Genomic DNA, 27,128 nt, shown 5'->3' with positions numbered 1-27,128 from the left:
AGCTTGTTATTTGTGTTTTTTCACTGGGATACTTTTACTGTAACATGTACAGATGGTATTTTTAGCACAAATAATATGTGTTTGGCGATTATGCCATGATGAGACCTAACAGAACGACTACTCAGATGCATAATTGATGCCTAGAGACTTTCTCTATACTTAAAGTCACTGATCTGCAGTTCCACGGGAGCACCCTTTTGGTTTTCAACTCACTTGTAAATGAAACTGACAGTTCCAAAATGTGCTGTTCCTTGAATGGCCAATTAGACTGTTGCCACTCATCACACAAGACTGTGTTTAGTCTCAGAGTTACGCATGATTTTGGGCACATCAGCTATAAAGGGTTAGTTTGTGCTGTTTTTGATTTATTTTAGTGTTAATGAGTTATGTAATGCTCCCCAAGGATTTTGGAAGTGAGCCCTTCCTTTCATGATGTAGCATGAAAGGAGGGGCTGAAATGGAGGTGGGTTGCTAAGTGGCTTGCAGATGTGCAGCAGCTTAAATAGAGTGCTTTACATGAAATTTGCAAATTGGATGTGTAGATGGGTATCAGCTAATGTACACTGGCACTGAGATGAGCTGATCAGGAGAGATTGCATCTGAGTTTGGCTTTGTGGCTTGTCTGAACTAACACTATGCTGGATTTGTTTGAATATACCTGCAGATGCAATTTAAGTTTAATAAACTAAATGGGTTTTTTCTATCTAAAGACTATTTAACTCAGTATTTTCTTTACTTTTATTTGACTTTTCAGGACACTGAGTGTGATCAAATTGAGACAGTTCTCATAACTGACTGGAACTAACACAAAAACAAACAGCGTCTTCTCCAGGGAAGCTGTAGGAGTGTCTAAGGGGACTGGGGGGACACATGTGAGGCAAGAAGGTGCACAACTATCAGTGATGTCACTAGTAGCATCACTTTATATGTCATTGGATGTAGCTCCTGAAGCTTAAGGGCTGTCATTCATGCATATCAGTATGTTATTTTCTTCTGAATCGATTTTGAGTTTGCAGGAAAAACAGTTCTTCTGATAATAGGGTGACTCTGGACTAAAAGCACAGTAGCCTTATTTGCTTATTCTAAATCATACTGCAAAGTAGGCTATAATTTAATTAGGTCGTTCAGCGGTGTCTGCTGTGTGATGAGAATAATTCAAAATGACTGATTGTTTTTCTTTCGGCTGATGACTCAGATTTTGATGTTATATGTTACTAAACAGACCTTTACTCACACTTTTTGTTTGAGACCAATACAGAGCATGCACAGTAGCTACTTCCGTTTTATAGCAATGGTCTTCAACAAATACGGGAAAAATACAATTCAATGTCTTTCCACTTGTAGTTTGGCCTTAAGGCCACATGATGGAGACAACGATCCAAAGTGGAACCTTCCTCATTGCGTGTTTCATAGTTTTACATTCTTGTGTTTATCTGTGAAAAATATTAAATAGTCAACGCCACCTTACTCTGTGTAGTGTTAGGAGTCCCATACACATAAAGGTAGTAGCAAAAATCAATGGCTCATAAAAAACGACCTTGAACGGAAGTCATAGCTCCAATGTAAAAGGATTTCGGCCTGAAGGAAAGCGCACAGTTTCAGTGATGCAAATGTAAATATGATATTTAAGCAGTGATCACCACACAAGAATACACTTCACAAAAGAGTCAGCCTGGGCCGTAAACGATGCATTTTACGAAGAATGGCATAAGTGCATCTGTGGAAGGTTTGTTTTACCTTACACAGTTGGGCAAATGCATCAGCAACAGTGAAAGAATATAGATTTAGAATACTATAAAACGTACACAGTTGAAACACATATTGAAGGATTACCAAAATGTTGATTATGGAGCAAACCAGTTACTGCAATAAAAACACCTAGGCCTAGAAATAGAAATAAAAATACTTCTACTGCTATTACTACTCATAGTATTAATTTAAAAATAATAGATTTATTCGTCTTTACCCTGTATAATTCAGGTGTTTCTGTGTGTAACTTTCGCAACTTGTTGCTTCTTCCTCACTAAGGTTCACTGAAACCTCGCCGGCATCCTCTAATGATAGACCCGCCCACACATCTCTTATTAGTTTGCAAGCGAACGGATGCTGCTGGAACTATGATTTGATTGGCCCGAGCTTCTGTCAATAACGCTCGGCCTATGCAAATCAGCGACCAGATACGGAACAGGCAGGAGAAGGAGACCAAAGCGGGCATACTGTACATAGGCAGAGGGCATAGATTGTTGCCCTTCATCATTTTAGCACAGCTCCGTACTGTCGGTGTTCTATTTTATCGGCTTGTGCCAGGAAACACATATTTATTTATATTTATATAGGGAGTTGCAGTGAAAATGGCGCAGCCGGACAGTAAGAAGATATTTTTTGAGAACCTGTCGGGAGCGGGCAAAGCCATTGCGGTGCTGACGAGCGGAGGGGATGCTCAAGGTAGAGTATATAGTTACACTTTTTGTGGATACTTGTGTGAAGCATCGTATCAGTGACGAAAGGCCCGCAGAGGGCGAAGATACACAGCCGTGTCATAGTGAACTGCCTGTCAAGTCGGCCTGCCTTTTATTTAAAAACGCGGTGGGGCGGGGTGGTACAGTAAGGCTGTGATGTTATGTGCTATTTACACGGTTAGCCGGCATGCTAACACCGCGCATCCTAATAAGTCGCTAACAGCATCATCCTGTCATTGATTCAGAGGCATGTGTGACATTACCCAGCGGTTCAGACAGATGCGTCAAGGTCGAGCCGCGCGGTTTGCTTTCCTCCTCACAGTTTATTATTGCATTATAACTGACGGGCTTGTGTTAGCCTTTAATTAGCGCAGATTCCCAATCAATTTAGGTTGTGCAGAAGCCAGATACGCACGAGTGCAGGGCGCTGTGTTGTGTAACCATTAAAAGCTGGTTCTGGTGGATGTGTAGGCCACTGGCGCATAGGTTGGAAATTCTTACACAGCGTTTCTGTCGTGTTCATTTTTAGCGAGACTAGAGACTTTGGATTTTTATTAGCACAGTGGAGGCCAGCGGTTGTGAGATGCCGGCATCCTGTGTACGTGATGAGCAGCATATAACTCATATACGTCTCTTCCAGTCGACTATACGTCACAGAGGAAACCCGGGTCATGTGCTCACCGGCTCATCCAGTAATTTCGCTTAAGCACATGTACATCTACTACTGCCGTGTAACGCCACATTGTAATGGCAGCCGGCTGATCCGAATGAGTTACATCATCTTATAATTAAACAATAAAAGTCGAAATTTTATGATTTTATTTAAAGACAGGATGTGGTTATTTTTACCAGTTATGTAACGTATAGTTAGGCCTACACGTGACCAGTGTAGTAGAGGAAACATAAAGAGAGAGTGAATCCATCCTGATATCTTTCAAGCTGTAGAAAGTGGAATATGAGCAAAACATGAATAAATATGGATATTTTAAAACACTTTTTCTTCTTATTGTTTTCATGCTGCATGGAAAGTTATTAACAAACCAACTGTAAATTGTAATTTGACAAAAATAGCAAGAAGCTTTGTATCTTTGTGGGGAAAAAACTTCTTTATCCTGCTTTAAAAATAGTCAGAAAGCACTTTTTTTTTGGCTTATTGATCCAGATATTCTTCCAATATTACCCTGAGAAGCCATGGTCAGATCAAAGTTGTGTCCACTTTTAGCATTTTCAATACCTTTTGAAAATGACATTTAGACAAATGTTGACCTTTTCTCAGAAACCACCTGTTGTGGTTATGTAAGTGCATTTGTGAACAATTATTAATAATGTATTATTATTAATTATACCAGGTGTTCTATAGTGTAACCTCCATCCTTCAGGAGCTCAAAGAGTGAATGTGGTGATTCAGAAGCAGTGAATTGATCCACTTAATTGCAGAACAAACATGCAGCGCTGGCCCCAGAGTTAAGCAGTGAGTCTGCAGCATGCTAACTGAGACCGTGCATCAGTGTCAGAGTACATTGTGTAGCCTTGGCTGAGTGCTTTCAGTCAGTCAGCAGGAGAAAGAGTCAGTCACGCAGAAGAAGAGATGTTCTGCTTTGATAGAGACTTTGAAACCTTCAGCTGAGATATCTACGCGAACATCTTTTCATATATTCTGCCTCTGTTTTCACCACACTGTCTGATGCCCCTGTGATTGTAGTTATGTAACAAGGACAGCGTGCCATGGATTATACACTGGGTTGTATTGTTGGTCCTTTTCTAATAATTCTGGATGCTTTGCCGGCTTCATGAGCAGAACACATTTCAGAGATCTTCTCCTAATTTGTTCCCTTCCCACACTGCTGTGTCCTCTGCTTCCCGAGTGGGCTGAGCCTTTGTGTTGCAGAGTAAAAGTATTGCTTGGTTCACAAGGAAACCCAGTCCTTTCTTCCCTTTGTTTACAACTCTTCCAGTTAGCCAAGTTCCCGTCCTCCTTCTTGTGGGTAAAGCTTTACGTTTTTATCCCATCTGTGTTGAAGCTAACCCCGACTTTGACATTAAAACCACAGAGCATGGTCTTACTGGTTAGTATTTTCACTCAGACTAAGAGAAGCTGTAGGAGGAGCCAAGAAAGCCTTTTGACCAAACATGGCAGGGCTTTCTGATGGGGCAAAAAAATTCTACAAGTGACACACAGACACTATAAACACGCAAAGGCTGGGCTTCCACACATTATCTCCCACATCCAGGACATAGAAATACTCATAAAAAAATAAATAAAGGTTTACAGCTGCACCCAGATTAAATAAATATCCATGTAGCTTAAGCCCTGGGAGAGCCATGCAAATTGGGGCTTTACAATAATTTTGTGCAGTTGAGACACACGTGTTTTCCCTCTCTATAGTTTAAAGTTTGACCTTGTAAAAAAAGTTGTTTTGTGATTAAGATTTCTTCTTTTAACTCTTTCTCTTTCAGGAATGAATGGTGCTGTACGTGCTGTGGTTCGAATGGGGTTGTATGTGGGGGCAAAGGTTTATTTCATTCATGAGGTGAGCCATAAATGTATCTTAAGGACTATAGTAGCATTTTCAAGGAAAATCACTATAAAGTATTTGGAAGACATTTAAGCCCAACTTTAATGGTTGGATTTGTGTACAGTACTAGCCAGGGGTCCGGTATCAATACAGGGATGTTTATTTTGTTTTCATTAAGCAGATGTTAAAAGAGCTTTGGGAAGAGCCATGCTCTGTCTGCTCATCCTGTGATCCCAGCACATCTGTGTACGTGTGGCTTCTGCTCACTCACAGTATGATGTTACATAACTGAGGCTTTAGATGCCTCATATGAATACCCTGCACCCAGCTAAGGTAGCACAGTATGACGATGCACAAGTCTTATAGTTAACGATGTAAATTTCATTGGTTTTGAATTACGTGGAAATATTTTGATTATTTCAAGTCATGATGACAATAGGATGCCGTTGCGTTGTATTTTGGGCTGTTAGCCAGAGGTTATTTGGAGTGTGTGTTTGTTTGCTTAGCTCGTGCAACACTCAGAAAGATGATTCTTTGTCCTCATAACCATGAATTTGCAACAGAAATCAAATGGTCATGCATTCAAATAAATAATTAGTAAGGAAAATAAACTGAATGTATACTACTTGAGTAAATTTCATTTGCTCAGATTCGGTTAAATGTAACATTTCATGTTGTACTTATGTAACAGAATTACATGGGCAATTTATATGTTTATTACATGTAATTTATATCTAATTAAATTAGTTAAAGCCACAATTTTAGGCATAAATGTTAAATGCATATTCTTTTTTTTTCTCTGTAATCAGGGATATCAGGGTATGGTGGATGGTGGGGATAACATAAAAGAAGCCACATGGGAAAGTGTGTCCAGCATGCTACAGTTGGTGAGTAATTATCATGGTCTATAGAGTGAGGTTTTTATAAGCAGGTGTTCTCTCTCCTGTGGGCTCCTGGCTTATATCGGAAACATTCGAAAGTAATAAGTACTTTTGCAGTTCTTGTGCAGTGTTTCCCACATGGAAACATTACTTGGATGGGCTGGCAGGTGTTTTAATAACTGTCCAAAAACTCATTTAGCTTTTTATTTGTGTGGAGGAGCGCCTTGATGTGTGATTGATTTATGATCTTCTTACTCTGCAAGTTCATCATCTTCAGTAAGCTAACTCTGGCCCTTCCCGTATCGTTTTTCTTCCTGGCTCTCTGACCAGGCTACTGTTGTGATGGTAATCAGCGTTATTCAGCTGCTTTCTCTAGAGGATCACGTCCATTTGGATGAGCTCCAGTTTCACTGTTTTGAACTGCAGCTGGGGATAGTATCCTTGTGCTACTCCGGTTGTCCTCTGTGAGTTTGAGGAACCATTCTAACTAGAACCTGGAGCAAGTGGAGACCCGTTTGATGTATTGCTTTGAAGTCCACCCAGGCTGCAGAGGCGACTTTGGAGTATTGTCACCAGCTGCAGTTCAAGACAGTGCAGTTAGAGTTGATCTGCAGGATGGGATGCTTACTAGATAAGCAGCTTATTTTACTCAAAGCACTTTGCAGAGGAACAATCTTCATATTGACATGTTTAATAATTAATAAATAACCTAACCTCACATCAGATTTATTTCTTGAGACCAGAGGTGGGACCAAGTCATTGTTTTGCAAGTCTCAAGTAAGTCTCAAGTCTTTATCCTCAAGTCACAAGTCAAGTCTCAAGTAATGTCAGACAAGTCAGAGTCGAGTCTCAAGTCACTGGTGTAAAAGTCAGAGTAAACTCACAAGTCTGAAATTTTGAATTTCAAGTCCTTTCGAGTCTTTAAAAAAAAAAAAAAGAATGTTGCAGTTATGCTAAATGTAAATATTAGACCATGTGATTTTTAAATCTGTGTTTTTCTCAACACATGACAAAATAGTGAACTTAGAAAATATACACAAATTGTGAAATTGCACCTCAATTAAACTTAGCTCCAAGAATAATTCTTGAAGTCAGCTATCTCATCGTAGCAAAAGAGAAGGACCACCTACTTTATGCAACTTCAACTGTCAGAGAAAGTGGAAGTTGTTCCATCTCTGTCTGTGATTCTCTTCTTGCATGTTTTGCATATTGCATTTCGGTTTTTTGTTGACTACTTGCAGCATCTTTGAGCGTTTTTTTTTCTTTTTTTAAAAAATCTGGTTAATTTGATTGGCTGTGCTACAGCTCACGCACACATACGTACGGAGTGTGGTTTGAATAAATGAATGAATGAATTGAATTAATGGTGCACACTTTCTATATAATATGCGTGTTAAATTTTATATTTGGGGTGAAATATCAAGTCTTTTCAAGTAAACCGGTTCAAGTCCAATTCAAGTCCCAGGTCATTGGTGTAAAAGTCCAAGTCAAGTCACAAGTCTTAGAACATTTTTTCAAGTCAAGTCTAAAGTCATAAAATTAATGACTCGAGTCTGACTCGAGTCCAAGTCATGTGACTCGAGTCCACACCTCTGCTTGAGACGTTTACTATAAATTGGAATTATTATCATTTTTATTATGGCGTGACTAATGCATCCACATGCCCTCTTTACCCACCATAAATAAAATATAAAAGTGTGGAAAAACACTGAGATATGTATTTATCAAAGTTAAGTTTATCATGCAGGAAGCAATGCACAAAGGAAGAACATGTAAGTCATGTGACACAGACGATAAGGCTGTTTAGTGGTGAAAGATTACAACCTCTAACATCGCACTAGGCGGTGTGTTATCAGTGATGCTTTTCCTGTTGAAGAACAAACACAGGAGTTCAAACCAAAAGAATAACCATGTGATATGGGCCGGAGACACTTTTAAAACGTGCCCATTATCGCCACCAGGGAGGGACCGTTATCGGCAGCGCTCGCTGCAAAGAGTTTCGCACTCACGAGGGGCGCCTGAAGGCTGCCCACAACCTGGTGCAGCACGGCATCACCAACCTGTGTGTGATCGGTGGAGACGGCAGTCTGACGGGAGCCAACCTCTTCAAGGAGGAATGGAGCGGGCTGCTGAATGAGTTGGTGGAGCAAGGTAGTGGAGGCTTTATGGCTCTGTGTTTCCTATTTTCAATCAAGACAAAATGCAGTTTATGAATTCTGAGGACATGGTTACACTGTTGAGAACAATGCTGCACAGCATGTGGAGCTTGGAGTCATTTGGTGCCATACTGAGAAGCCGTATCTCCTGCCAGTAATATCAGAGATTTGTGTTTGTAGGAGCAGCTGTGACTCAGAGTGGTTACTCAGACAAAAGCCCAGTCCTGCTCTAAGCTTCTTTTCCTTTCAGGTTCGATTGAGGCCGATGCCGTCCAGAAGTACTCTGCGCTTCACATTGTGGGGATGGTCGGCTCTATCGATAACGACTTCTGTGGAACTGACATGACAATTGGCACTGACTCGGCTTTGCACAGAATCATCGAGGTGGTGGACGCAATTATGACAACTGCACAGAGGTGAGCAGTCAACATAAGCACCTTTAGCAGCTTCACATGTGAACGTTTGCTGCATATGTGACAAGTCAGTCACTAGTTCAGGCTTTAATTATCAGGGTACATTTCAAATGTAATAATCCTTCACTCTTACCAGCAGCTGTTTCAATCACTCACCTTGAAGTTGAGAAAAGTTTAACGCAGGAAAAAACTATCATGGTATCTTCTACACCTGCTCTCGGGTACATCAGCGTTCCTACATCATATTTCCTCTCCTTATCTTTCAGTCACCAGAGGACATTTGTTTTGGAGGTCATGGGCAGACACTGTGGGTAAGAATAGATAAACCTTAGCAGATCCAGAATCATCAATTCTCAGTCAGAGACACAGACCTTTATCACCTGTGTGTGTTTCCCAGCTACCTGGCCCTGGTGAGCGGCCTGGCTTGCGGGGCAGACTGGGTGCTGATCCCTGAAATGCCTCCAGAGGATGGCTGGGAGGAGAAGATGTGTCAGAAACTATCCGCGGTAACACAGTCAGACTTACTCAGTGAAGTGTAGTATTACTGGGCTGTTCTATGAGATGTAATGTTTTATTTAATCTGACAACATGTTGTTCCAAACCTTTCTTTGTTTTTCTACACAGACTTTAAATCACGAAAGACTTTTGTGAGATTTTGTGTTTTTTCTGCTTTGAAAAAAAATGCCAATGTTCTATGATTTAGACCCGTTCCAGGGGAACAAGGCTGAACATAATCATAGTTGCAGAGGGAGCCATTGACAGGCACGGGAAGCCTATAACCTCTAGTTTTGTCAAGGATGTGAGTACCTGAGTGTTAAGAAAGGGGAAGCCAGAAGCACGGAGACCTGACTGATGCAAGCCAGCCATCTGAGCTACACACCGCCAAAATCTTTGGTTACAGTTATCTTCACATTTTCACATTACGCTAGTGCCGTAATAACAAAGTGTGGACAAGCAGCAATAAAGACAGGATACACCTAATAACTAAGTGTGAACACAAGCCGTGGTGACACCCAGGCTTTTATTGTGAACAAATCTGTCCTCGGCTCCCAGGCTGCCGTCGTCGTCCGGCTCCCTCCCCGTGCTTCTGAAAGCCCACGTCACAGCCACAGTCTCAGTTTTTCTGTCATGTTGTTTCTCCACCACGCCCTCCTTGTAGAACCGAGCAGGGATGAAAAGGCTGAATATCATAATTGTAGCCGAAGGGGCGATTGATCGTAACAACAAATCCATTACCACTGAATATGTTAAGAATGTAAGTACAGAGTGTACCCAGTTCCAGCTTTGACTCCCTCCTGAATGACCTCTACTACTGTACTGCTGCCCTGGTGTGGCTTTGTTGCTGTGTTTCTGGAATGCTCTGTAAAGCACACTTGCTAGATTGGTAAGAGGGCTTTCACCACACTGTACTGCCAAAGCACTGCAAGACACCTTTTCTAAACCTCACAGCTATTATAGGTCTTATAGCATTTACTTATAGCTGCTTCACACATAGCCTTCTTTTTCCTTACAAATTGGCTTTTTAACTGTAAAATGTGAATCATGATGATATTATTACATAATTATTACTAACATTTTTATTTGGAGATTCTTGTTTTTTATTTAAAGTAATTATTTTTGATTTCAAATTAAAAGCTCGTTTCTAACATGACTGAAAAATTAGAACGGCTTGCTTGTGCTTTGTTGTTTCCCCTTCTCTTCAGCTTCAGATCGTGTTGATGTTCAAGTTTGTGACGTGCCAGTTTGTTTACCTGTGTTTTTGCATATACCTTTGTTTTGTATATATTAGTGACACAGTTATACCTTTATTAGTGTATATATAATATGCATTAGATTAATTTAGACAACAGTAAAGCGACACTTCACCCATAAACATCCTTTTCTCTGGTCCTATTTATCTTGTGCTGTTTATCCATCTAGATGACTTTGCCGTCTGCCTTCTCTTCAGTCGATTTGTGGTGCTCAAAATCCATTTAAAAGGCTCAGCAGGAATGCTTATTTAAAAAACAAACACTGAAACCCTCCAAAACACACGCACATTTTTTAATTTATTTTGTTTAACCGACTAACAGTTGTGTCGTTATGTGGAATGCATGTACCTGTGAGGTTTATTTTAAATGCATGTATTTATTTAATTTTTGCTTCTCTGATCAGCACTTTGCAAACATCATCTGATTGCATTATATTCAAGAGAAAACAGACTTACCAATTGGAGCTGAGTGATCACACCAAAGCAAATATAGGTGATAAACAGCAGCACAGGCCTGAGGAAAGTACAGACATTTGATTTTAGGGTGAACTGCCTCTTTAAGGGTCCATTAGCTAAATGAACAGCTGTTGTTTTCATGACAATATTGATGACGTGATGCCAGGCCATCTGCTCAAACTTGTTTTTCTTTTCCTCGCAGCTCGTGGTCAAGTGCTTGGGTTTCGACACACGAGTGACAATTTTGGGACACGTGCAGAGAGGAGGAACCCCATCTGCCTTTGACCGTATCTTGGTAGGTCCACCCTCCTGAGTTATGAGCCAGTGCTCTGATGTTTTTTTGCTAAATGTTGAATTACTTTAGAAGCCAAAATATCAAACATTTGTTGGGTTCACATGCTCAAAAAGCAGGATTCATTTTTCTCTGTCAAACTACTTTGCCTCTGGCCTGTTGGTTAAATAAAACTTGTTTTAAAAATAAGGAATTAAATGATGCCAGATCATTTGATGGAAATGAACTTCAACCTCCAGTAGACACCCTAAAAATCAAATTACTGCAGTTAAAAATGGTTCTCAGTAGTTTGTGTGACCCCCACAATCTCGTCAGCATTCCTGACAACGGGGCAAGCTCCTCATGAGACAAAGGATGATGTCCTGGGGAATCTACTCCCAGAGCTGGACCAGAGCACCACTGAACTCCTGGACAGTTGAGCGTCCGTCCAAGGATTTCATCCTGATACATAATGGCAGTCAGGGTGCAGTTGCCTAAGCTGTTGAGGTCTGTGCGTCCTTCCATGGATATGCCTCCCCAGCCCATCACTGTCCCACCAACAAACCAGTCATGCTGAACGATTTTATGGCTTCTCCAGATCCTTTCTTGTCTGTCGTATTTGCTCAGGGTGAACGTGTCCTCATTTGTCAGAAGCACAGGGAATCGGTGGTAGCCCTGCCTGTTTTGGTATTTATGGCAAATGTGAGTCGGACTCCACGGTGCCGGGCAGTGAACACAGAGGGGAAGCCAGAGGACATCAGGCCCTCAGGCCCCCATGAAGTCTGTTTCTGTGTTTGGTCACAGACATCCACACAGGTGTTCTCCTGGAGGTCGTTTTGTAGCTCTGGCAGTGCTCATCCTGTTCCTCCTCGCACAAAGGAGTAGACAACACTCCTGCTGATGGATTAAGGACCTTCTACGCCCCCGTCCAGCTCTCCTAGAGTAACTAAGTTTCTCCTGGGATCTCCTCCATGCTCTTGCACCTGTTCTTAATTTGATTAACACCAAAGCAGCTGAAACTGATCAGCAACCTCCTCTGCTTCTTAACTGACCAGATCAATACCCACAACTTTAACTGACTTGATGCTTTACTCTGATTAAAAATTATTCATTTTTTTTCCAGGCAGTATCTTTTGCTTTTGGCCTGTCAAATAAACCATGTTTTTAAATTTAACACGTGAGGTTGTTGCAACTGACATTTTTGACTATTTTGGCAGTTTATAGGCACATTTATGTTTTTGAGCAGCATATTTATTAGTGTTTAAAGTGTTATTCCTAATTTTAAAAGCCATTATGTTATCAGAAATGATTTAATTTTCACAATTTCAATAGATGGTCTTTTGAGAATTTATAGTAAATGTTCCCTGTCTGCAGTATTGTTTTGAGGAGTTGTCCAAAACATTTCCTGTTCAATCCCGCGTGTGCCTGAGGAGCGTTGCCCTCAGGTTTTACGTTAAGCATATTAACAGATTTGTGGCTCTGCACACGTGCAAGTGTATCCCAGGAACCCTTCCCGTTTACTACAAAACATCTAAAGATGAAAACAAAAAAATGATGGATGTTTAAGAGGAGAATTAAAACCAATTTTAGATTTAAAGTAAAACTTAAAAGAACAAAAGAAACCCTGAGCAGGGGAAGAATGTGTTGGCATAGAAACGATGAGTGAGGAAGATGCAGTTTAATCTGTGCGTCTCACATACAGGCCAGCCGTATGGGTGTTGAGGCTGTTCTCGCGCTTCTGGAGACCACGGCCAACACGCCGGCCTGTGTGGTGTCTCTGTGTGGGAACACATCGGTGCGCGTGCCGCTGATGGAGTGTGTGCAGATGGTAAGTGCTGTTCTGTGCTGGAAACAGTCCAAGACCTTCACGTATTCAATAGGCATGCACGCACACATATTTACAAAACCAGAGAAGCCGAGGAGAGACAGACACAGAGTCCATAAAGACAAAGAGCTTAAGTAATGATTTCAGACAGCACAGAGTCTGGAGTGGCAATAGTGTCCACAAGAGAAGTGCATTGTTTGAGGTGGAGCCACTGGTTAATCATTATCTGTTTATGATGATGTGTGCCGCCATAGAAATGCACAAAAAAGCTTTGTTATCGTTCTCGCTCCTTGTTTGGGTTTAACAGAGCTCACAGTGAAGACCTCACTGACGTTATGTAGCAGGAAATGTCAGAGGTGAAGAGCAGGTTACGTATTAGTCACCTTTTTTGCCCAAACACACAATGACACGTTATTTTTTCCTCTGTCCACACTTCAGGGCAGTTTCTCCTCCGTGCAGCAGTTGTGACACTTCAAAGATCACAGACCTTGCATGCAGATGTTTATTCCCAAATCGTGTAGATTAAACAAATTGAAAAGTACTTTTGTGCTGCCGTGTCCAAATGCAGATTTCAAGCAATGAAACAATCTCCTTTCTTTTTTCTCCAGACTCAAGAGGTCCAGAAAGCTATGGACCAGAAACGCTTTGAGGAGGCCGTTAAGCTTCGGGGCAGGTATGACCGACAGACCTGAACTTCACTCAGTCCGGTGTTTCTAAGTGCACACAGGGAAAGTGGATCAAGGTGCTATTTTAGAGCACCATCAGTCTGTTGTTTACACTCAGTGTTCAGCAAGGTGAGGAAAGAGGGAAAGAATCAGGATCACGGACTTCATTTTCAAATACACCTCCCTTAGTTTTGAAGTGTTTACTGTGTATTGAAGTGTTGGAACAGATGAACTCACTGTACTTGGTTTTTCTGCAGGAGCTTTGAAAACAACCTGAAGACATACAAACTGCTGGCTCATCGTAAACCAGAATCTGAGCTGCCGACTGTAAGTGATGGTGTCAGCTTTGCTTGCTCACACTTAACACACACACAGAAATGAAAAAGGACAGAGGCCCTCCCCCCACAGAATACCTGTAGAGCAGGTTGTTTTTAGGGAGCCAAGTCAGCCTAAGGTTCTGCCCAACAAATAATGACTCAGCTATTGCTGCCATGATGTGCCTTACTGCTGCTGCTGCTATTTTAAGAGCTGTTTGACAAAACAAAGCCATATACTTTATTTATCTAGAGGTGGAGGCAAAAAACAAATAAAAAGTATTGTCCAGGCATGAGGCCCCAGCGAGGATCGAACTCGCGACCCCTGGTTTACAAGACCAGTGCTCTAACCACTGAGCTATGGAGCCTGCGCTGCACACCTTCTGAGGGAGTAACCTTATTACCATTGTCCTGTAGACAGGTGTATGTAGTCATATGCGTCAGTGGTTCCCTGCTGTTCATTATAAAAAGATAAAAAGTGCACATAATAAGAACAAGTATTGACTTCTAACCATGTTATTCTTGTTTAGTGTGAAGCCTTAAGGTTTAGTGAGCGTAGGCTTCATATGGGGCCACTGTTGCTGTGCAGTGATATTAGATCACACCTGGCTCCCCCTCTGAGGGTTGGACTTGATCATCCCTGCGAGGAGCTGCAGCTCCATAGGAGGTAGCTTACACTGAAAATCAGCGAAGTGTAGATGCAGCCTGGCAGACTCCATGCTGTGGAGCTTGCCTTAGGGTCTGACTCCACCCTCTGCCTCTGTGATAATGACCACTGTAAGCTCAGCATGTGGCTGAGAGTACCCCAGAAAGCATTTATTGATTTCTTCTGTAGAGCGTGATCATCCATGTTCAAAATCACGCTTTATCATTTGGTGGGATTATTCCAGAGCCAGAACGTATGATAACCTGTTGCTGTGCATTTTATGTCTTCAGAGCAACTTCAATGTGGCAGTGCTGAATGTCGGGGCCCCTGCAGCGGGCATGAATGCTGCTGTCCGTTCAGCTGTAAGGGTGGGCATCTCTGAGGGGCACAAGATGTTTGCTGTCAGTGATGGCTTTGAGGGATTCTACAAAGGACAGGTGAGACTCGTAGCACTGCTGCTGCGCTACTGCATGTCATTGTAATCGGCCAGAAACTAATGAGATTTCATGTTATTTAAATGCATTCATAATTTCCAAGCTTAATAAAAATCCTCTGTGTGTGTGACTCCAATTTTTTTAATCAATATCTCAGAGAGAATTGGCTTAGCTTGATGAGAGTCAGACAGTGCACAGTCACACTAAAGCATAATCAGAGAAACCCGGGGGATAATCTGTCCAGATTAATGTAAACCAATTTCCTCACGCTCACTCTGCTCGGCTTAGTCGAAACGATGCAGTACCACAACTATCCAGTGGGGGGAAACAGACTGTTCTCCCTGGGCTGAGAAACACAGGTCTGCACTGATAAGTCAAAGAGTTTCTCACATTACCTATCACCACAAAGTCACAGGATTTATGAATACAGGGTAAAAGCAAGCAGCACCTGTGTGACTTTTAACAATGAAAACCTGTACTGATATGTAATCTGAGGTGATACCGTTTCTTTGTTGCATGACTGGTATAACTAGTTTCTCTCCTCTAGCCTCCTTTGACGAAACCGCTCAGAGTGTGGGGTCGGCTCAGTGAACAGCACTTAAGAAACAATCGGATCATTTATCTCTATCAGAATGTCTCCACTGTCACCGCTTAGTTAAACATCCTCTGTGAGACCTGGATTCAGACTGTGCCTACTGACCCCAAGAAGATTAGACCAGAGGGAATAATGGATTTCTGTTATTCAGGACTCAAGCACTCTCTGCTACACGCTTTGTTAGTTTCCGCTGCTACATGAAAGAGATTGTCCAGCAAATTAACTCTGGTGTTTGCAATGTCTGCCCTGAGAACCAGGAGGATAGGACAGAAAATACACAACTGTGAGAGAGGTGCAAACTTAAGAAAATAAACTGGGGAGAAAACAGCTTCCACACTGGGACTACATTCATTAGTCTCTGTGCAACTCTTAACACAACAAAGAAAGAAAAAGGCAGCTTTTGGAGCTTTTCAGCTCGTTGCAGGTTAGAAGAGCACTGTGGCGTGGGCGTGGTCTCTGGCCAGCTGCAGAGGAGGGGTGACACAGTGAGCTCCCGGGGCGGCGCAGGGGCGGGGCCGACAGGTGTGCTGGGTTCCGACATTGATTGTGTGTCTTCTTATGTTGACAGTGACAGTCGGAGGGAAGCGGACGTGACAGCTGCAGAGAGCGGGAGTGGCTGCGACTAAACCCACGTCTCTAAATAAAACGTTGTGCTGTCAGAATAATCGCCCCAGCGTGTATTTATCGGGTCAAACGCTACAAGCACTAAATTAGAACATTTAAAACAAAACAATATAAATAAAAGCATCCTGTAAACGACTCCACTCATCAGTAATAGCTAACGTATCTGTCTCGTCTCCAAAAGTTGATTCTGTTCATCTGGACGTAGCGTTTTGTGGGAGAAACGTTTCGTCACTCATCCAAGTGACTTCTTCAGTCTCAGCTGACTGCAGGTTTCCCCAATCTTATAAACAATACATTTGCATAATGACTGAAACCAGCCCACTGAAGGAACAATGGGCTGTGAGGTCAGTTCCTTAATCATAATTATGCAAATTCTCATGACCATTGATCAACAACCACTGACCAAAACCCACTGATCAAAGACCACTGATCAATGGCCATGAGTACCATTCACAGAGAGTTGGGGAATGGCTGCAATCACAGCATTGTAAGATTGTAAGATGTACCCTTAGGCCCCCTCCTCGATTCAGAGATGGTCTTTCCCTTTTTACGTAAATGGCCTCCTTGACTCCACGCTCAAACCAGCGTTCTTCCCTGTCCAGGATGTGTAAATCCTCATCCTTACTGACCTCACAGCCCACTGTTCCTTCAGTGGGCTGGTTTCAGTCATTATGCAAATGTACTGTTTATAAGATTGGGGAAACCTGCAGTCAGCTGAGACTGAAGAAGTCACTTGGATGAGTGACGAAACGTTTCTCCCAGAAAACGCTACGTCCAGATGAACAGAATCAACTTTTGGAGATTTATTGGATGGATGATGATTGAGAATGCGTCAAGACATATCTGTCTCATCCATCTACCCTTCAGATTAAGGAGGTGAAATGGGGTGATGTCGGAGGTTGGACAGGACAGGGTGGCTCCCTCTTGGGGACAAAAAGGTAAAGAGTCTTCAGTTTTTCTTATAAAATAATGATTAAATTGAGATATCTACAAGTGATGGAGTCTGTATCAGCACCGTACCAGTGTATCCAGAGAATTTCCTCATAGATAGCTTTAAGAAACTAAATTCCCAGCCATGCACTTTGTATTTCAACGATTTTGTAAATTTCCATAATGTTTTTTCATAATACTCATTTTGTAATCCTCAGAACACTTCCTGCAAAACACGTGGAGAAAATTGCAGAGCAAATGCGAAAGCACAATATAAATGCTTTGCTGATTATCGGTGGATTCGAGGTAAGTTTCAGACTCTGTTTTTGTCTCTGCTCGTTTTGCTTTTAACTTGTTGAATCTGTCAGTAGAGGCTTCTCATCTTTAAGTCTGTGTACAAGCTTTAAAGCTTTTAAATGATGAATATTTATGACATGTTACAGTAAACAATATAATGTTTCCATCAGCCTTATCCCACTTCATTTCAGCACACCTCTGTATGGTTCCATGCATAGCTGTGTACAAAACTATGCTTTAAATTCAATTGTCTGCCTAAAAGCAGAGCTGCAGAACTGCAGCATTTAGCATTACATGTTAAATGGTATATGATATATATGTATAGCTATATAGTGAGAAAGAAGACTCCTTAACATGATGTATTTGGATTATTTAACTGAAGTTGACTCGATTTGATCTGATTTGGAGACAGAGAACACCTGCTTTTCTTCAGCCATTTCACGCACTCCTGTATAGATGCTCACCAGCTTTACTTTTCCTTTGATGAATGCAAGTAAATGAGTTATCCTGTGTATGATGTACATGTGTGTTTTTTGAGGGTGAATGTGGAGTGGTACCTGTCTGTTTCGCTGCTGTCCGTTGTGATAGACCTGGCTCCTCCCCTTGGCACCCTCCACTTATGTCTTACCCTTTCCTTTGTGGCAAGTAGCACCTCTCTTCCAGACCAAGCTTCCAAACCCCTCGCAGACACTAAAGCACTTGGCTCTGCCCTGCAGGCCTTCCTGTCACTGCTGGAATTGTTAACGGCTCGTGGGAAATATGACGAGTTCTGTGTGCCCATGGTCATGGTCCCAGCCACTGTCTCCAACAATGTGCCGGGCTCTGACCTCAGCATTGGCGCTGACACGGCTCTGAACGCCATCACTACTGTAAGTGATGGGGCCTGCCAACAGGAATAGACAGACATGACACAGACACACAAACACATCCGCTCACTTTACAAGCCAGCCAGCTGTGTTTCAACAAGGGGAAAAAACCCACAGTGTTGTGTTTTACCAGTCACCAGCCTGTCAGGGGATCATTCGGAAGAAATTCTTGTAACGGTGGCATCTGTCAGCCACATGTGGCACAAAAAGCCTCCCTAAAAACGAGAAATTCAGACAGACAAAGTGAGTCATGTCAGCACCGTGAGGCGTGACTGGTAAACGTAAAGCTCCCTTCAGGTAAGTAAGCGAGTGTCAACATGGAGGCATGCTGTGAGGTGCACACGTGTTGTCGCCGCCATGTTTTGCTCTGCTTGCCCTTCTCCCTGTCTGTGTGTTTGCGATAGTGTCCTCTGACACGTCATGATGAGTGGCTGGCTGCATGCAGGTTTTGACGTCTACACATCGCCAGAACACAAGCTTAACAGCCTGTAGTTCAGGTAACGTGTGCTGTTTCAAACTGGAATCGCAGCTTGGCCATCTTCATGTCCTCCTGCCGTGTATGCAGACTCGATTGGCCCTGCTTGTCCTGCTGAATATAAGCAGATCTGGCTGTCATGTGGTTGTTATATGCCGCGTCACCGTGGAGCAGATTCTGAGGCCAACAAACACACATCTCTCTGTCCTGTCTCTTCATCTGTTCTTTGTCTGTCCCTGTTTATCATCCTTCCCTCTGTTTTCTCTCTCTGCACATCAACTTCCTGTTCTGATTACACGTTCCCCACTCTGCTCTGCCACTCTTCCTGTTCTTATTTTCTTTTCTCCACCACTCTGTTCACAATCCCATCCTCCCGTCCTTTCTGCCAAAGGGAAGCCATAGCCGCTATCACACGGAACATGCCGGAATGGCGGGATACTCTCTTGCAAACTGAGAGAGATTCACCCCTCTCTCTCTAAGTGACCGGTCGTTTTTCTGTATACTGCTGCTTCAGGCGTTTGAGAGTCTGCTGCAGCTGTATGAGGCTCGCGCCAACTATGAGGAGTTTTGCATCCCGATGTGTATGCTGCCTGCCACCATAAGTAACAATGTACCCGGCACCGATCTAAGTATCGGGGCAGACACGGCCCTCAATGCCATTGTGGAGGTAAGGCAGTCAAACCGCCGCCAGCAGAGCTTTGAGCGCTTTGTTCAAGATGCTTGTGCAAAGACACTGAACGTGAGGCATGATATGAAAGTGCAAGAGATAAAACTGTGGTCCAGTGCTAATACTCAGCAAACTGTCTGCTTACAGAAGGTGCTACACTACTATGTTCTCTGGATTTAGGTTACAGTAAAGGCAACAAAAGTCAATGAACTAAACTTAGCCCGAACACTAACTCAAACATGAACTGTGCATTCATGTGCTGCTGCGAAAAATTGGAAAAAAGTGTTTTCCTACTGATCCCCCTCACATCATCAAAACAGCTGAGAAAGATGGAAAACTTTGGTGCACAACTTTTCTTTTCTTTTTCTTTTAAATCATACACGAAAGCATGAAGTAAAATTGTGCACATTTAAGTACATCAGTGTTGTTTTCTAACATTAAATATATGATATGCTGAAGCACTTTGAGGGCTCCAGGATAGTGATTTACAAAATTGTTAGCTTGCTAGCTTGCAGAGAAACAGATTTGTTTCAAATGTTACTTCTTAGAGCTAACCTTGTTAAAAGCTAAAGCAAAAGCTTATTTATTGGAAGCAGCTATAAAAATGGTAAATGGCCTGTATTTGTATAGCGCTTTACTAGTCTCTAAGGACCTCAAAGCGCATTACACATCCAGTCATCCACCCATTCACACACTGGTGATGGTAAGCTACATTGTGGCCACAGCCACCCTGGGATGCACTGACAGAAGCGAGGCTGCCGGACACTGGCGCCACCGGGCCCTCTGACCACCACCAGTAGACAACAGGTGAAGTGTCTTACCCAAAAACACAACAACCGACACTGTCCAAGCCGGGGCTCGAACCAACAACCTTACGATTACAAGGCGAACTCCCAACTCATAAGCCACGATCGCCCTGTGCTGTTGCAACACATTCTCATTTAAAAGCACAAGGATACACTATAGAACGATTTCCCATTTTTGGGAGACGGGCTCTCTGCAGAGCACGTGAATTCACAGTAACACATATTTTTATATTTTTACCACTGCTGCAACTTCTAAACTGATGCTAGATTATCTCATATTTAGCTGATTGTCAGCACTGTGCTATCAAAATAAAAATCTAGCACAGGAAGAAAAATGTTTCCATGTGTTAACCAAGTGTTTGCATATGAATTCTGAATTTCATGTTACCATCTGACGTGTTCTGTCGTCTTTCGCAGGACTCCAGTCTGTCTGGTGAAAGCAGCATTTAGATGAATCTGTTGTTGAAATGTAGCTATTCTCTAAATAAGCACGGTGTTGTTCTACTGTGTGGAAAGTCTTAAGTTAACACTTCACGACTTCTAATCTTTATGTTTACATTGATGGACAAATATGAGCTCAGGGTTACAGAGGTTAGCTTTGACACATGAGTGCTGAATGTGTACTGACTTTGTGAGCTCATGTGCGTGTGTCAGACCTGTGACCGCATCAAGCAATCAGCCAGTGGGACCAAGAGACGTGTGTTCATTATTGAGACTATGGGAGGCTACTGTGGCTATCTGGCCACGGTGGGGGGCCTGGCTTCAGGGGCTGATGCTGCTTACATCTACGAGGAGCCGTTTGACATCAAAGAACTGCAGGTAAGACGCAACCACAGAACCAGTATGCATTCATTATTTAAAGTAGACCTGTGATGGTCATTTCAGCACCAGCTTTTTATTCTTGGACTGAAGTAGCTTTGCATGAGTCACAGTTCCAAAATAAACAAACAAACAGTTTTGGCTCCTCTCTCTCCGAGGACATTCTCCCCTTATTACAGTTATTTTCGTATTGTCCAATGAACAACAAACAGTGTTATATAAATGCTCCGAAATAAACACTGAAGTAAGCAAGCAAATAAAACATTCTAACAAAACAAACAGCAGCAAAAAGAAAATGATCCTGTATGAAAACAAAAACATTCAATAATAATAATAATGATGGAATCTGTTATATTTATAGTGTATATACACTTAATGCCCACTTTTGTAGGTACACCAGTTTAAATTCCTTTTAATCCAAATATCTAATCAGCCAATCACATGACAATTACTCATTGCATCTGGCATGCAGACACTGCTGATCTACTGGGATTTGAACCCACAACCATCTCTAGGATTTACAGAGATCGATCAAAGAATAAGAAAGCATCCAGACAAACCGCAGTCCTCTTGGTGAAAGGGCCTCGTTGATGCCAGACGTCTGAGGTGAATAGTCAGACAGCTCTGAGCTGATAGGAAGACAGCAGTGACTCAAATAACCGCTCGTTACCACCGTGGTTTACAGAAGAACATCTCTGAATGCACAACAAGTCAAACTACAGCAGCAGGTTCCCCTGCTGTCAGCTTACAACTGCAAGTTGAAGCAACAGTTAATGTTGCCTGGGCTGTCGAGCCTATTTCTGCTACAGCTTTGGGACTGCAGGGTGAGAATTTGACATAAACGGCATAAAAGCATGGCTCCATTCTGCCTTGCATTAATCAGAATCAGAATACTTTATTGATCCCTGGGGGAAATTATTTTATGTTACAGTGCTCCATTATAAACAAACATTAACAAGACAGACAATACGCTAACTAAGAATAGTACTATATATATATATATATATACATATATATAAAGTCACCACATGGTGGTGTAATGGTGTCGGGGGATTTTCTTGGAAAACTTTAGGCCCCTTAGTACCAGCACTGAAGGCAAAAGAGGTGTACCTAAAAAAGTGGCCGTTCGTGTATATGGCAGTAAATAAGGTAAAGCAACATAGGTCCCCTTTAGGTTTCAGGCTCAGTTCTTTACGTGTCATTCCTGGTTTTATCCACTAGATGTCACCCTACTCTAGTTCTAAGGCAGACCTTACAGAGCCACCTATGTGTTAACATCAGCCACATGCACTACTTCTTCCCACAGGCCAATGTCGAACATCTGACAGAGAAAATGAAGACGAGCATTCAGAGAGGTCTGGTCCTCAGGTAAGAAAATGACAGTCACCTTAAATTTCCAGCCAGCATCTCTTTGTAATGAGCTGCAGTGTAAACATGCATTTCCATCCCTCAGTGTTTGACTCAAAGCTCCTTGTGTAGTAAACAAATGTTGTGGTGAAGTCGACAGTTTTGACAGTGCTGACATTTTACGATCCGGCTCCCACTGATGACGTCCAGCTAGCGTGAGCGTCAACCAAACACATCGTGAGTGTGCCTCTGCTAACACTTTCACTGTGTGGCTGTCAGGAATGAGAACTGCAATGAGAACTACACAACAGACTTCATCTATCAGCTGTACTCTGAAGAAGGCAGGGGGGTGTTTGACTGCAGGAAGAATGTGCTGGGACACATGCAGCAGGTGGGCTGATTTCCCATTGTATAAATAATCAGTGGTAACGTCTCCTCCAGAGTACAGAAGTGCCAATTTTCCATATTTGTATCATGAATATGCATGTTCTCAGTTTACATGGCTGGTCTTTGTTGTATTTTGGATTTGTGAATCTTGAGATTAGCACAAAAAAACTGGAACACACAAAACTTTGATGATCTCTGAGGAAAATCTAGTTTGTAATGAAATGCAGCAAAGGAATAGAATTATGGATTGTTTTAAAAATAGCACAGCTAGCAAACCACATCAGCAAACATGTGTTCAATTAAGAAGAAAGGGGGGAAAGATCTGGTGGATGAGTGAAAACGCTTAATTTTTTCCACAGGGAGGAGCACCGTCTCCATTTGACCGGAACTTTGGGACCAAGATCTCAGCCAAGGCCATGCAGTGGGTCTCCAAAAAGCTGGTTGAGACGTTCAGACAAGGTAAGGTTAATGTTCCCATTGCCTGTAATTAGACCCGCGGTAGCCGATCCTCCCTCCCTGCAGAGACGTGGCCGTTGTGAAGCAGATCTGTCATGGAGTCACTCTGTCTGACATTTTGATGTATGTTTATCCTCACAAAGAAAATGAATTATTGATCAGTTACACTCATCAATGTAGCATTTTAATGAGGACCGACACACTTCCTCATCTGATACGACACAACCGACCTGTACACTGTTTGTGTATTAAGGCCGCCATTAAAGTTAAAACTCCTCTTTGTTTTGTTTTTTTGTGTCCGTTTCTCTTACACTCGGATGACATAAGATGAAGGTAAATCCTCTTCTTCATGCTGGCTCCATGACCATCTACATATTTAGCTCCTATCCTGTGTTTTCATTTTAGCGCCATACTCCCAGTGTGTGTGTGTGTTTCTGTGTGTCATTTTCACTGTTGTGTTACACACATGTTGGATGCAATCTGCCCATGCCTTCCAAATTTACCAGCAGCCACCATGCAGTGCTGTTTCCAGGCCCTTTCTGAAATGGAAATGTGCAAGCATGGGCTGTGTGAGCCACACGCACATTTCTTTTTCCTGCTTTTCCCACATTTTCTTGGTAGTGTGCGGTGCTTTATCTCAATTCAGCTGCTTTTTTTTACGGCTTCCATATCAACACCTCTTTGTGCTTCAGTTTTCTCATCCTCTTAAACCACACTGCAGCTGTTTCATTTATGATGATGTTTCAGATAGCCACTAGCTGGTAGAAATAAATCACTGTGAACCACCCCAGATACCTCTCAATGTGAAAGCCACTGGGAATTTAGCCAAAAATCCTAACAATTATAAATGGTATCAGAGTTTAGGTGAGTCCTCGGAGACAAAAAAGTCCAAAAACATTAAAAACTGAGCTCACTCACTGGAATTACACTTTAACAAAAAAAGGACTGTAATTAAAAAACAGAAATTATTTGTGAATTAAAAAGTTCAAAAGTTCTGAATTTTTTTTACCGTATACAAAATAGACTTAAAAAAGAAATTTCACTACTGATAATACAGAAGAAGTTTCCCTTATTTTCTTGTTTTCTTACTGTGGTGTATAATAAGCCACAGTAACAGGCCTGTAAAACTGATTCAAATACAGTTAAAGGTGCAAAATGCAAAAGCAGGTCAGGATGGACCCTTTGGTTGTCCGGTTCTGGCCATCGGGTCGTATGTTCTGCTGTGATTGATCTTCTTTAAAGTTACATATCACACAGAGAGGGAGGGTGGGGTGCTGCTGCCATCTGCTGGTAAGGCAGCTGTGGCTGTTGGTGGTTGGCTACATAGACGCAGCTCCAACTCTACAGTTAACTCGCTTTATACATTAACAAAATATTAATAATGAAACGACTAGTTTTTCTGGTTCCAACTAACAAAATCACTGACTTTAAGAAGGGAAGCATTTATCCTTATCCACCTCCACGTTCGCACATTCTGGGGGGATGTGAGGGTAACCCTGATCACCAGTGTAGTCCACTGTTTCTCCAACAAAAACAATGACACTAGTCATTTTCACCAGTGGGCTTTTAAATCACTGACACACAGAGGTGTAGGTGTAAACCTAGCGATCAAAAAGTTCCAAAATAACGGCACTGCATAGACCCTAAAAGGTACAGCTGGAACGCTGTTGCAGGTTTGGGTTTCCAGTGGCTTTAATTCCACCCTAATGCATGTTTGTAAGATCAGGGACTTCCTGTGTTTGCACCTTTGATTGATTCGGTGTTTGTGTGCAGGCCGAGTGTTTGCTAACGCCGAGGACTCCTGCTGTCTGCTGGGAATGCGCCGCAGGACTCTGGTCTTCCAGCCTGTGGTCCAACTCAAGGATGAGACTGACTTTGTGTATGTATCACAGTAGCTCGCTGGGACACAGGGAGATTAGTCCAAAAGAGAACTCGGGAGTCCAAAATGAGAAAGAAATGCCGAAATAAACGCTGACACTGACGTTTCTTCATCTGTGCAGTCACAGGATCCCCAAGGAGCAGTGGTGGCTGAAGCTGCGTCCTTTGATGAAGATCTTGGCTAAGTACAAGACGAGCTACGACGTCTCCGACTCCGGACAGCTCGAGCACGTCGTACACAATCGACCAAAAGACTCGGACGCTTCGGTGGCCATGTGAAGGCCCGCGCTGTATGACGGTCTGAGTTCAGTCTTTGTGTATGATGGAAATTTTGTGAGGTGTCAGTCTTTGTGTTGTAAATGAGCTCCTGTTACGACATGAACACTTTTTTTTCTGGCCACACGCTGTGTTCATGTTCTGTTACTGTCATTCCTTTTAGTGGCGCTCCTCTCAGTTTTGTTTTAAAAAACTCACCAACTGTAGTCTAGCCTCTCTCCTCCTCTTATTAAATGCACACACACACAGCTGTCCTGCCATGCATCTGTGTGTCCTCGTCGCCCTGGATCTTTTTAGTGTTTTTAAATTGCACTTTCTGTGTCTTGAGTTGCTTCGACATTCTCTGACTGCAGAGCTGCAGAGTAGGCACTTTATCTGCAGCACAAACCAGTGCGTATCTTCTTAGAACGAGTGTGAGGTTAAGCATATTTATATGAGACTGATGCAATATAGTTTTGCTGCAAGCCAAGAGAACTCCATTCTGTGCTTTAACAAGGAAACTAATAATTATCTTTTAAAAAGTATTTTTGCTTGTAAATGTGGATATATTAAAAATGTAGGCACTGCTGTACTGAGTAGCTGTCTGTTATATTGCACCAACAGAGTTAGATGTATATGAGACCCACAGAATAAAATCATACTTGAGATGTGCCTGAGTCACGATTGTCACTTTCCATCAAACGATGTCCTTTTATTTCATCTGGGATTATTACAATTCTTCTTCCAGTCATTTAATTGACATTTTTGGGGTTTAACTAGAGCTTGTTTAATCAAAATCGCTTTCAGTTGACTGACTCTTGGTGAAGCCTGAAGATTAGTGAAGCCGGTTAGCAGGCTCGTGGCCCCGAGTGTCAGATTAATGAGCCATTCATTAGCTGTGTAAATATTTGTTGTTGCAAAGTTAACCTAATGACAAACTACTTATCCAATTCATGGTTATGGAGGGGCTGAAGGGTGAGAGGCAGGACACACCCTGGAGAGGACACCAGTGTGTTGAGCTAACACAGAGACACAAAGCCATCACGGTCACATTAAGCCTTTATGTCCAATTTAGATAAGCAGTTCCCCTCACCCCACTACCTGCATGTGTTTGAACTGTGAGAGGAAGCCAGAGCACCTGGACAGAAAGGCCCCAGGACCTCCTTCCTGTGAGGCAATAGTGTCGACTGTAATAACTAACGAAATTAACACAATGTCTGCATACACTTCTCAGTCACCCAGTCGCCTTAACGCCCACTCACATCCTGGGCCATTTAACCTCAGGAAATCACATGATAGGGTGAGCCAAGTTTCACTATGGACCTACACCCGTTTTCACACCCTGGCGCGTGTGATTAGGTAGAGGATCAATAGGGGATCCATGGCCCTCTCGGGAGACACTCCCACAGGGTTTAAATCTGGGACTCTCCACCATTTGACCCTAGAACTGAAGAAGCTTCTCGGATGAGAGGTGAAACGTCTTCAAGCAACTCAAAGAAGTCCAGACGCTTTTCTAGGGGCGATCGTGGCTCAAGAGTTGGTAGTTCGCCTTGTAATCGGAAGGTTGCCGGTTTGAGCCCCGGCTTGGACAGTCTCGACGTTGTGTCCTTGGGCAAGACACTTCAGCCATTGCCTACTGGTGGTGGTCAGAGGGTCTGGTTGCGCCAGTGTCCGGCAGCCTCGCCTCTGTCAGTGCGCCCCAGGGTGGCTGTGGCTACAATGTAGCTGCCATCACCAGTGTGTGTGAATGGGTGGATGACTGGATGTGTAAAGCACTTTGGAGTCCTTAGGGACTAGTAAAGCGCTATATAAATACAGGCCATTTACCATTTTACCATTCTTTCTAAGCTCCTTAGACTTAATTACACAAAATAAACAAACAATACATAATAAAATCACCACAAATAGAAAAACAAGATAAAAAAGAGGCAAACTGTAAA

General features: G+C 42.5%; 1 protein-coding gene and 1 non-coding gene across 5 annotated transcripts; one reads left to right on the top strand and one right to left on the bottom strand.

Annotated features, from left to right (window-relative positions):
* Positions 1 to 2,180: 2,180 nt before the first annotated feature.
* pfkpa (phosphofructokinase, platelet a) lies at positions 2,181 to 25,860 on the top strand. Of its 4 annotated transcripts, none has more exons than XM_006806363.2 (22): positions 2,181 to 2,445; positions 4,917 to 4,990; positions 5,785 to 5,862; positions 7,818 to 8,007; positions 8,263 to 8,428; positions 8,692 to 8,736; positions 8,823 to 8,931; positions 9,585 to 9,680; positions 10,834 to 10,926; positions 12,605 to 12,730; positions 13,336 to 13,400; positions 13,650 to 13,719; positions 14,643 to 14,789; positions 16,873 to 16,943; positions 17,154 to 17,241; positions 19,088 to 19,240; positions 20,701 to 20,865; positions 22,172 to 22,233; positions 22,492 to 22,603; positions 22,959 to 23,058; positions 24,829 to 24,934; positions 25,056 to 25,860. In XM_006806363.2, the coding sequence occupies exons 1-22, from the start codon at positions 2,352 to 2,354 to the stop codon at positions 25,210 to 25,212; spliced, it is 2,367 nt and encodes a 788-aa protein (XP_006806426.1). In that variant the 5' UTR covers positions 2,181 to 2,351; the 3' UTR covers positions 25,213 to 25,860. The 4 variants fall into 4 exon arrangements, with proteins under 4 accessions (XP_006806426.1, XP_006806428.1, XP_006806425.1 ...); XM_006806365.2 differs by lacking the exon at positions 19,088 to 19,240 and adding an exon at positions 17,949 to 18,101; XM_006806362.2 differs by lacking the exon at positions 9,585 to 9,680 and adding an exon at positions 9,129 to 9,224.
* trnat-ugu (transfer RNA threonine (anticodon UGU)) lies at positions 14,002 to 14,074 on the bottom strand. The gene has a single exon. It is a non-coding gene; the product is annotated as a tRNA-Thr (tRNA).
* Positions 25,861 to 27,128: the final 1,268 nt, after the last annotated feature.

This window comes from Neolamprologus brichardi, chromosome 9 (genome assembly GCF_056152115.1).
Source record: "Neolamprologus brichardi isolate AB-2024 chromosome 9, ASM5615211v1, whole genome shotgun sequence".
Classification (NCBI taxonomy): Eukaryota; Metazoa; Chordata; class Actinopteri; order Cichliformes; family Cichlidae; genus Neolamprologus; species Neolamprologus brichardi.
The sequence above is the reverse complement of the archived record's forward strand: the minus strand, read 5'-3'. Positions and strand labels throughout refer to the sequence as shown.